The sequence below is a fragment of the Tursiops truncatus genome, chromosome 1 (genome assembly GCF_011762595.2).
Source record: "Tursiops truncatus isolate mTurTru1 chromosome 1, mTurTru1.mat.Y, whole genome shotgun sequence".
NCBI classification, from domain to species: Eukaryota; Metazoa; Chordata; class Mammalia; order Artiodactyla; family Delphinidae; genus Tursiops; species Tursiops truncatus.
The window spans coordinates 68,800,553-68,811,764 of NC_047034.1; the positions used below are offsets into that span (position 1 = coordinate 68,800,553).

Consider the following 11,212-nt stretch of genomic DNA (forward strand, 5'->3'; position numbering starts at 1 on the left):
AGTGGGGGTGGTCAAAGAAGCCTGAGTCAGGGTGAGAACCAGGGATGGGGTGGGGACAGATCAACATCACGGGGGGAGGGTAGGTGGGGAGTGGGTCATACAAGCATCTCCCCAAACACTGGGGCTGTCACACCATTTCACCCCGCTGTGGGCAGGGCCTGAATTTTGAGTTGTGTTTGCATGAGAGAAATGTAGCTCGGTGTGGGGCTGAACCATCACGGTGATGATGATGATTCACTACCATTTTTCTGTTAGTCACTCTGCTGAGAGCTTGACCTGTATATGTTCTTCCATTATTTCAAAAAATATTTATTGAGCACCTATTCAGGGCGAGGCATCTACTGGGTGTTGGAGGATACAGAAGTCAACAAAACAAGTACAGTTTGTGCCCTCCTGGGAGGAACTAGAAGAGCAGACAGGCAATTATAATGTGATTTGTGGCGTGCTAAGGGAAGTCTAGGTGAGAACCCAGAGGAGGGGACTTAACCCAGCCTCACGGGGAGAGGCATCAGTGAAGATTTCTGGAAGGTCTGAACTGAGGATTTAAGGATAATTAGAAGCATAAAGGAGAGGCCAGTAGTGTTGAAGAGGACAGCGGTCTCCGGTCTCCGCTGAGCTGCAGCATGGGTGTGGGCTGGAGGTGGGAATGTACAGGGCTGGACAGTAGAATGGGTATGTTTAGAGGCCGGAGGGGTGGGTGCTGAGAAATGCACATCCTCAGAGGGCCTTCAATGTCCATGAATAATTTTGGACCTTTCATTAAGGGCAGGGGAAGACATTGAAGGATTTTAAGCAGGGGGATGAGGAGATGAGAGTTGGGTTTTAACTTAGCCGACTTCCTGAGGCTGCAGGGTAGAGAATGGCCTAGGGTTGGAGAAGACTAGTGAGTGAGGCAGGCCAACTCCAGGAGGTTACTGCAGCAGTCACAGCAGAGGCAAGAGTGGCCTGGGGAAGGAGGACCAGTGGGGATGGAAAGAAGAGACTGGATTTCAAAATTGTTTAGTACTCTGACCGTGCAGAGTTGAAGAAGGGGGCGAGGGATCCAGAAAGACGGGCTTCTGGATTCAGCCACTAAGCAAATGGTGTCTGTGGCTAGGATGGGAAATCCAGGAGAAGGGGCTTGACCACCACCACAGAATGTTATTCTCTCCTATTTTACAGATGAGGAAACTGAGGCTAAGAGAGCAAAAGTAACTTGCAGAACCTACCTAGCAGGTGGCTGAACTGGGACTTAAAACTTGTGGCAGAAGAAGTCCAAGCTAATTGCTCACCCCATCGTGGAGCTCCCTGGCTTGGTGGCTGACCCTGGGGAAGGGTTCGGCCTGCAGCCAGCATGAACTGTGGTTTTTCTGTAGGTGGAGGCCAGGGCCACAGTGAGGAAGGGAGAGGTCTGGCTTAGGAAGAGGTGCAGGAAGTTCAGCTCTGCAGCTGCCACCCCTCCAAGGCAAATGAAGATCTGGCAGCCACAGGAAGGAACTAAGAAACTCAGCCCCTGATCTTGCACCTTGGGGTTTCTGTCCTGAAGGTCCCCTGACTTTTTTGTTTTTTGCAGTACGTGGGCCTCTCACTGTTGTGGCCTCTCCCGTTGCGGAGCACAGGCTCCGGACGCGCAGGCTCAGCGGCCATGGCTCACGGGCCCAGCCGCTCCGTGGCATGTGGAATCTTCCCGGACCAGGGCACGAACCCACGTCCCCTGCATCGGCAGGCGGACTCTCAACCACTGCGCCACCAGGGAAACCCAAGGTCCCCTGACTTTTTGGAGCCTTCTGACAGCCTACCATTTCCTTCTAGCCATAAAGACTACCACAGCCCCCAGGAGAGTATCTGAGAGTTGTATTTTCAAGACACTTGCATATCTATTAATTCCAGGGAGACTTGTCACCTCTTGGGAAGGCTTGAATATTTTTATACCCTTTGGGGAGAAGAGACAAACTGAAACCGAGAGACTGAAAGTGATGGGCCAGGGTCCCAGGGATCTTGAGAGTAGAAAGCACACCTTATGTGCCTTTAAATGGCGCATAGTTCTCAGAACATTAGTAGCAGGCCCAGAGGCGCTCAGCCCAAGTTCATGGTTTTGAATTGGTTCTGCATGTACTAGAATTCAGGTCTCTGGACTCCTGGTCAGTCGCCGGGTGTTGAAAATACCCATGTCAGGCATCCCTGGGGATGGGCTGACTGTAGGCCCCATCCTGTATTTTCCCCCAACCCAGCTACCCTCTAAGACTGTGAGCATTGGAATCCCCTGGGGTACTGGTTAGAAATGCAGATTCTAGTTAGTCCTATTAGACCTATTAGGCCGGGAATCTGTGGTGGAGGTGATGGGGGTGGTGTCTTGAATTTGCATTTCAAACTGGCTTCCCCCATAATTCTTAGGCGGCAACACTGCCCTAGGGGATTTGGAGAGAGAAGTTTCTCCAACAAGAAAACTGAGGTCTGAGCCAGCCCTGGCTACGCCTTGAACGGGAGTTGTCCCCCCCCCCCCCCCCCGCCCGCCCCCGCCCCACGCTGTACTGTTTGGCGACTGTGGCTGGGTTGCCGGGGGAACCAGGCTGTGTAACTTCCTGGCTTGGGTGGTTTTCCCCTCCTTGGTCTTATCTCAGCATCCGCCACCCAGTCCAGGGCCGTGCTGGTCACATAGGAGGGGAAGCTGGTGCCAGGTGTGTGGAGACGTGTGCAGGGCACCAGGGCGACACTGGCCCAAGGACCTGGGGCGGGCAGAAGGGTGATGAGATTTTGAAGAAGAAGTAGGGGAGGCTGCAGATTTGTTGACGACTTTCTCCTTGGTCTGAGGGTTATCTGCCCAGTGGGAATGTGGCCAGGTGGGGATGTTGAGGAAATGGGGTTGTATGACCAGCAGGGGGCTGTCTCTGTCACGGCTTCCACTTCCACTCCCACCCTAACCATCTTCCTCCCCCAGCTCCGCTCCACCCCAACTCTTTCCCTCGTGCTCACTATCTTTCTCCTTGGCCCCAAATTTCTTCTTGTTCCTCAAACTCTCTTCTCCATCCCTGTCCCTTGCCCAGTCTCTCAGGTTGTAGCAGGAAGGCTCTACAGTTTTGAAGAATGGGAAAGAGAGAGAGAGTTTGGAAGAAAGCAGGAAGGCAGCAAATTCCTGGAGGAAAATAATTCATGCATTTAAGTATTTATTTATGTTTTAAGCCATACTGTGTTTTAGAGAGACTTGAGGCAATTTTGATAGTTCAAGTATTCCAGGAAGAAGGGGGCTGTGAAACGGTCTCTCAGGCATCCTTTGCAACTTAGAGGATTTACAGTCTGACTCCTGGTCGTTTATACGACACTGAGGACAAAAGACATTCTTCCCACCCGCCCCCAGTATCTCCCTGCTCTGTGGGAAGGAAAAGGGAAGAAGATCACCAGGCACTATGCAAACTGATTTTCCAGCCTGGTCTGCTCTTCCCAGAGCCTCTCTTTTGGGCTATTACCCACTGCGCAGATGAGGAAACAAGGCCCAGGTGGTTATGCAGTTCACCTAAGGTCTCTCAGCTATAAGTAATGGTGACAGGGGTCCAAGTCTGTTGGACTCCAAAATCAGTCACTACTTTCCTTCTTCACTGCGCTGCCCCAGGAGCACAAGTCATGGGAGAGCACCTTCCAGGCTGCCTTAGATAGAATTGGGGGCTCTGAACAGCCTAGGAAATGATGATTTACTGAGACCTGATGGGCATCCTAGAGTTCCCATCATGGGCAGGTGTCACCACTAAGATGGGAGTAGAAGCTGCCCAAGGAGGTGGGTCCAGAGGAAGGAGCTGGGGCCTGTATCCTGGAGAACTGCCAGGATGTGTATATACGGCAAAGGAGTTCAGAGAAAACAGGAGAGCAGTAGACCACCACTAACCCACACCTCCATGCACTCAACACAAATTCTTCTATGGGAATGTGGAAGCCCCATCTTTTTGCCCTTTGTCCATGTGGGGCCCGGCTCCCTGCATGCCACATCCAGACTCCACAACTCTGATCCCTGTTCCTAAATGCATATCAGAGAGAGAGGGAGAGAGAGAGAGAGAGAGAGAGAGAGGGAGAGAAAGGGAATCAGTCTCCTTTCTCATGCTCTTAGGAGACATGCTCTAGTGAGAGGCCAGAGTTTTCATTTTAACCAAATGGCTCCTCTGGGTCCCGTCTCCCAGGCTCCTCCCATTTAAACGTGCTTGTTCAACACAGAGTCAAAATTCCTATCCCTCCTGCCTCAGCCAATGTGGGGAGCATCTCAGGAGAACGGCAGGGTGAGGCCTGCCTGACCCAGCGCCCCAAGGCCCGGTAGGGTGAGGAGAACCTGCGGGACCCAGCCCAGCCCCTGGGCTCTGCTCCCAGCTCCGAGGCACCCAGCAACTCTGCGGGATCTGGGCTCCTGGCTCCTGGCCAGCAATCCTGGGTTTACTCTGAGACTTCTCTGGGAGTGGCGATCTGGTAGGAAGCGTCAGGCAGCCAGAGGTGGAGTTAGGGTTAGGCGGATAATCTGGACCTGTCCTCTTCCTCAGGCGGCAGCAGCCAGCCTCTTAAACCTCCCTCCCCCGCCACCCGTTGTTCTCATCCCTCAGCTTGCTAGGCAATGAGAATGCTGAAAATGGGACAGAGCACAGGAGGAGAGTGAAATGAGAACTTAAGGACTGGGCTAGAAGGAGGAAGCCCCCAAAGGTGCACAGCGAATAGAAGAGACAGGAAGAAGAGGAAGGGCAGAGGGGAGAAGGTGGAACAGGCTGGTGAGGGGAGGAGAAGGCTGAGCGTGGCTGAGGTCGGGAGGTGAGAGCGAGGGCAATCCGCCCACACCCACCGGACACGGCTGGGCAATTGAGCCAATCGCTGAGACGGGAAAGGTTGCCTCCTCACTTCTCAGAGGTGGAACTGGGTTTTGTGAGACCTGAAGCTTATACAATTTTGGAAGCTCCTTTTAAGAAAAACAAAACAAAATTAATGACAGGAGTAAACATTGAACTAGAATAATGTCACAACAAATTATACATTAAAAAAGAAAATCTGGTAGGGATTTCCCTAGCGGTCCAGTGGTTAAGACTCCGTGCTTCCACTGCAGGGGGCACGGGTTCCATCCCTGGTTGGGAAACTAAGATCCCACGTGCCGTGCGGTGTGGCAAAAAAATTTAAAAAATAAAAATCTGGCAAATACTATAAACATCATAACATCTGGAAGAGTGACATAAGATTCGTATGAATTCACTGCCTGAAACAAGTCTAAAATAGTTTTCGCCCTTACCTTTTTTTTGGGCAGCTTATTCTTTGTCTCTTCACATGATAAAGATTTTGTAATATTACTTTATATGGAGAACAGAATAATAATTCAGTTTTTTTCCTCTGGCATGATTTTGATCAACACTTTTATTATCGATAGATTAGAATGTTTCATTTCACAGCTTCTTGTTGTATCAATTTTTTGATTGTTGTCACATTTGGGAAAAATCTCTGAAATTTCTCTCTTACATGAGCTGTAGAATTTCAGGAGATTGTCCAGTAATTAATCTTTTTTTTTTTTTTTTAATTTAGACTGTGCCGGGTCTTAGTTGCGGCACACGGGAGCTTTGTTGTGCCGTGTGGACTCTTAGCTGCGGCTTGCACGTGGGATCTAGTTGCCTGACCAGGGATCGAAACTGGGCCCCCTGCATTGGGAGTACAGAGTCTTACCCACTGGACCACCAGGGAAGTCCTTCCGTAATTAATCTTAAGTGTTCTTTGAGTTGATGACGCTCATTTACCCGATTGTCATAAGTCCTCATTTTAGTGTACTAATGTGTTTTATGCAATCTCCATCAGTGTCAATCTTTTATATCAAATCAACAAGAAAGTTAATATTTCCCCAATATGTTCATACAATTTTCTTCCCCTTGTTAGTTGGATTATTAAACAATCCAAGTGCTTGTTTATTCTGTTCAGAATTTGTCTATTCCTCTTATTGAATTACCTTTTCTGGTAATCTGAAAATTTTTGTTTCAATTTGCTTCTCAATTTCAAAACAATTTCTACTGATTCATGGTTCATTTTTATTATTTGTGTTTCATAAACCCATTAATATCTTTTATTGAAATATAATTGACATATAACATTGTATTAGTTTCAGGTGTACAATACAATGATTCAATATTTGTATATATTGTGAAATGATCACCACAATAATTTATCACCACACATTTTTTTCTTATGATGAAAACTTTTAAGATCTACTCTCTTAGCAACTTTCAAATATACAATACAATATTACTAACTACAGTTACCATGCTGTACATTATATCCCCAGGACTTTTAAATTTAATTTAATTAATTTATTTTTTTAATATTTTGGCCATGCTGCATGGCATATGGCATCTTAGTTCCCCATCGAGGGATTGAACCTGCACCCCCTGCAGTGGAAGCACGGAGTCTTAACCACCGGACTGCCCTGGAAGTCCTGGGACTTATTTATTTTATAACTAGAAGTTTGTACTTTTTGACCCCCTGCCCTGCCTCTGGCAATCACCAGTCTGTTCTCTGAACCTATGTGTCTTTTTTTAGATTTCACATATAAGTGATACCACACAGTATTTCTCTTTCTCTATTTGACTTATTTTACTTAGCATAATGCCCTCAAGAGCCATCCATATTGTTGCAAATAGAAAGATTTCAGTCTTTTTCATGACTAAATAATATTCCACTGTATATATACGCCACATTTCCTTTATCCATTGATGGACATTTAGATTCCTTCCATGTCTTGGCTATTGCTGCAGTGAATATGGGGTGCATATATCTTTTTGAGTAGTATTTTTGTTTCTTTTGAATAAATACCCAGAAGTGAAATTGCTGGATCATATGGTAGTTCTATTTTTAATTTTTTTGAGGAACCTTCATACTGTTTTCCACAGAGACTGCACCAGTTTACATTCCTACCAACAGTGCACAGGGATTCCCCTCTCTCCACATCCTCGCTAACACTTGCTATTTCCTGTCTTTTTGATAATAGCCATTCTAACAGTTATGAGGTGGTAGCTCATTGTGGTTTTGATTTGCATTTTCCTGATGATTAGTGACATTGAGCATCTTTTCATGTACCTGTTGGCTGTATGTATGTCTTCTCTGGAAAAATCTCTATTCAGATCCTCTACCCATTTTTCAATTTTTTTTTGGCTGTTGAGTTGTATGAGTTCTTTACACACTTTGAATATTTACCCTTATCAGATATATGATTTGCAAATATTTTCTCCCATTTGGTAGGTTGCCTTTTCCTTTTGTTGATGGTTTCCTTTGCTGTGTGGAATAAACCCATTAATTTTTCAGTAAATTTTCCATCCTTTAATACATACTTGTAAAGTTGACAAAAGAAGAAAATGTACTCTTTCTTTCTTTCTGGCTGCGTTGGGTCTTTGTTGCTGCATGCAAGTTTTCTCTGGTTGTGGCGAGCGGGGTCTACTCTTCGTTGCAGAGCGCAGGCTTCTCATTGCGGTGTCTTCTCTTGTTGCAGAGCACGGGCTCTATATGTGCGGGCTTCCGTAGTTGTGGCTTGTGGGCTCTAGGTGCTCAGGCTTCAGTAGTTGTGGCTCACGGGCTCAGTAGTTGTGGCGCACAGGCTTAGTTGCTCTGCAGCATGTGGGATCTTCCTGGACCAGGGCTCAAACCCGTGTCCCCTGCATTGGCAGGTGGATTCTTAACCACTGCGCCACCAGGGAAGTCTGTATTATTTAAAGTTTTTTTTTTTTTTTTTCTGTATGCAGGCCTCTCACTGTTGTGGCCTCTCCCGTTGCGGAGCACAGGCTCCGGACGCACAGGCTCAGCGGCCATGATTCACAGGCCTAGCCGCTCCGCAGCATGTGGGATCTTCCCGGACCGGGGCACGAACCCGCGTCCCCTGCATCGGCAGGCGGACTCTCTACCATTGTGCCACCAGAGAAGCCCTGTATTATTTAATTTTTAAAGACACTTTCCAGAAAGCAGTTTAGAAAGGCATATGTAAGTTGTTTCAACTTTTTGAGAATATATTATAGATCATTAAAATATCACTGTTATGTAGCAAGGTGTGGGAGGCACAACAGTGCACCACCTCCCCTCCTGCGAATGTCCACCTCTTAAATCCCAGAACTGTGAATATTTACCTACAGGCAAAAGGGACTCTGCAGATATGGTTAGATTAGGGACCCTGAGATGGGGGGATTACCTTGGATTATCCAGGTGGACCCAACCTAATCACAAGTCTAAAACTCAGGGAACCTTTCCCAGAACGAGATGCGACTAGGGTGGAGTGCTCAGAGAGATGCAGTGTTACTGGCTTTTTTTTTTTAATTTTTAAATTAATTTATTTATTTAGCTGCACCGGGTTTTAGTTGCGGCATGTGGGATCTTCGTTGCTGCGAGCGGGATCTTCGTTGCAGCATGGGAGATCTATATCCCTGATCAGGATGTAACTCAGGCCCCCTGCATTGGGAGAGTGGAGTCTTAACCACTGGACCACCAGGGAAATCCCACAATGTTACTGGCTTTAAAGATGGAGGAAGGGGGTCATAAACCAAGGAACATGAGTGGCCTCTAGAAACTCTAGATAAAGGATTCAGCCTAGAGCCTTAGCAAGGAATGCAACCCTGCCGACACCTGGTTTTTACCCAGTAAGACCCTTGTTGAACTCCAGAATTGTAAGATAATAACTTTATGTTGTTTTAAACCACTAAGTTTGTAGTAAGTTGCTGCAGCAGTGGTAGAAAACGAATACACAAGGCTTGAAGAGTTTTCAAATGGAAAGACCATCTCATTATACCTAGAAAAATCCAAGTAAGCATGTGTGTTTAAAATTATCTAGAAGTCGAAAAGAAAACCTATCACTGTTGGAAAAACAGAAGTAGTCAATGAGTTTAGGTCCTTTGAAGGCAGCTTTTTTTCTCTGATGAGATGCATATTGTGTTTATAATTACATATGTTGCATCACTGGGTCTCTTCCAGGCCAGAGAGAACTTCAGTTTGACCAGGTCTTGATAAGAACAGAATACTCACTTACAGTTTTACATAACAGAGGCTTAGAATCTTTTCACAGAGGGACTTCTGGCTTTGTTCATTTCAAACCTTGTTTTTCCTCCATTTTGCAAATACTCTTGGCGTGAGCAGCGTAGCACATATTCCCATGGAGATTATGGCCAGTCCCTCCTGTCCTGACATCAGGTGAGGTGGCATAGTGGCTTGGTGGAAGGAGTGTTCCAGGCAGCCGTTCCTCCACCTGGACAGCTGGCAGTAACTTAACTATCTGTGTAAGTGGTGGAGAACCACACAAACCTGTTTCATTCAATGTATGTAAATGTAAAATGTATGCTTAATTCAGCTTACTTTTTTTTTGGCCGTGCCGCGCAGCATGCAGGATTTTAGTTCCCTGACCAGGAATCAAACCTGTGCCCTGTGTAATAGAAGCGCGGAGTCCTAACCACTGGACCACCAGGGAATTCCCTCAACTTACTTTCTCAAGGGGCTCAGGCAAATGGGAGACCTGAAGTTTAAGCACTGATAGCTTTGAGGTAAATTCAAACAAAAGCCTGGGAAGCAATTCCCTTACTCTGCATTTGGTCATCCCCCTCCTTTCTGCCTCAACCTCACACCTTTCCTTCAGAGAAGCAGCCTGAGTTGAGAAAAGAACACTAACTTTTGAGTTTGGACAGTTATCTCTCTTGGTCTCAGTTTTTTCTTTGGTGATGGGGATAATAACTACCCCATAGAGATGTGGCTGTGAGAACTGGGTGGAAAACATAGGGGAAGCATCCAATCCACAGGGGACTGGTTACTTCATCTTCCCTCCTCTCTGGGTTGCTACGAAGAGGCTGGGGAAAGAACGGTGCCAGGAACAGAAAAGCCCTTCCCTCACTCTCAAGCCGGGAGGATCGTGCCAGCACCTGTATGGTAGCTACCCTGGCTTCTCCCTCCCTCTGATCCCACCTCCAACACTTTCTGCCCGCCCCACCCCCTAACTTGTCCTTCTGAGGATCCCAAAGGAGATAAGGCTGGAAAATCCAGGGAAGGAATGTGAAGCTTGCCGGAGTTAAGCCCTTTTAAAAACAACTGGAGGTGACCTGGTCTCCCTTCCCCCACTCCCCTGGAGCTTGTAAACAGCCCTCAACCACCCTAGCTCTGCGGCCGATCCTTCAGCCCTGAGTATGTCCGAGGAGGCAGTGACTGGCTTTACAACACAAAAGTCAGGTTGGAGTAAGCCCCAGAAAGGTGGGCTGTGGAGAGAGGTTTGGGCGTGGGAAAGTAGCTCAGAACCGAAGTCACCACTTCTTTTTGGTCTAAGAGTTCAGTTTATCAGCACTGGAGAAAAACACAAAAGGACTCGGTCTTGTGGGAAGGCTTTGTGAGGCCCGGAGCAGGCACAGCTGTGGGGTAAGTCCAATCTTGTCCCTGCAGGTTGGGAGGTATAGGTGCCAAACCAAATTGGGAAAATCATAAAACTCCTAAAAGGCTTTCCAGAACAGTACATACAAACTGGGAAGCATTAAAAGGCAGGTTCCCTAAAGCCAGGTCCATAGATTTCGATTCAGATACTCTAGTAGGGTCTACATTTCATTTTTAATAAACTCTCCCAGGCGATTCAGAGCTGGAGGTCTGAGGCCCACATTTTAAGGAAATGCTCCTGAAACTACATACACATCCTCACGGCTGGAAGTTCTTTCTTTGGTCTAACCAGACTCTCTGCTGCTGTGAAACTTGTTTCGTCTGATCCTGATTGCTTCTCTGCAGACTAAATTCTCATCAGCGTTTGGCTTGGCCCCTCACAAGCACTGGGGCAACGGTTACCATGGTAACCTAGATGGGGTGTAGGGGAAAAACCTTGACCCTGGGCCTGGCTCCTGGAGTGGCTGCCAGCAAGTCAGACCCCCTGGGCCAATGCTAGGACCTTGACGGTTTGGGTCCTGACCCAAGAGTTCAGCCAAAGCTAAGTGAAGAGCGGGGCGCGCCAGGGCGGGACAGTTTTTCAGAGCCAAAGCTCCCGCTCGAGCGCCGGCGGGAACGGTCAGAGGGTGGGGTTCGTGTTTCTAAAGCCACAGCGCGCCGCGTCTACCAGCCGGAGCGGATCAGAGCGGAGGGGCGGGGCCGGGGCCGGGGCCGGGAGGGGGCGGGGCCCGGGCCGGAGAACGCGGGCTCTTGGTTACTACGGTAACGCGTCAACACCAAGCGTCGGTGGTGCAGTAGGTGGCGGAGGCGGTGGAGGAGCGGAGTTAGAGAGTGCGGCTGAGATGGTGAG

At 47.9% G+C, this 11,212-nt stretch overlaps 1 protein-coding gene across 11 annotated transcripts in view; it reads left to right on the top strand.

Annotated features, from left to right (window-relative positions):
* Positions 1–11,212, top strand: part of CFAP45 (cilia and flagella associated protein 45) — a 43,338-nt gene that overhangs the window by 3,660 nt on the left and 28,466 nt on the right. The window contains exon 1 of one of the 11 annotated variants that reach the window (XM_073805679.1): positions 9,453–10,350. The exons of 6 other annotated variants lie outside the window; for them this stretch is intronic. Coding sequence is in view for 2 of the 5 variants with exons in the window: in XM_033856642.2 (XP_033712533.1) it covers positions 11,205–11,207 (3 nt within the window). In the remaining 3 variants the exon portion in view is untranslated. Of the gene's footprint in view, positions 1–9,452; positions 10,351–11,112; positions 11,208–11,212 lie in introns of those variants that run through there. 4 more of the 11 variants (XM_073805676.1, XM_033856642.2, XM_073805661.1 and 1 more) reach the window with 4 other exon arrangements.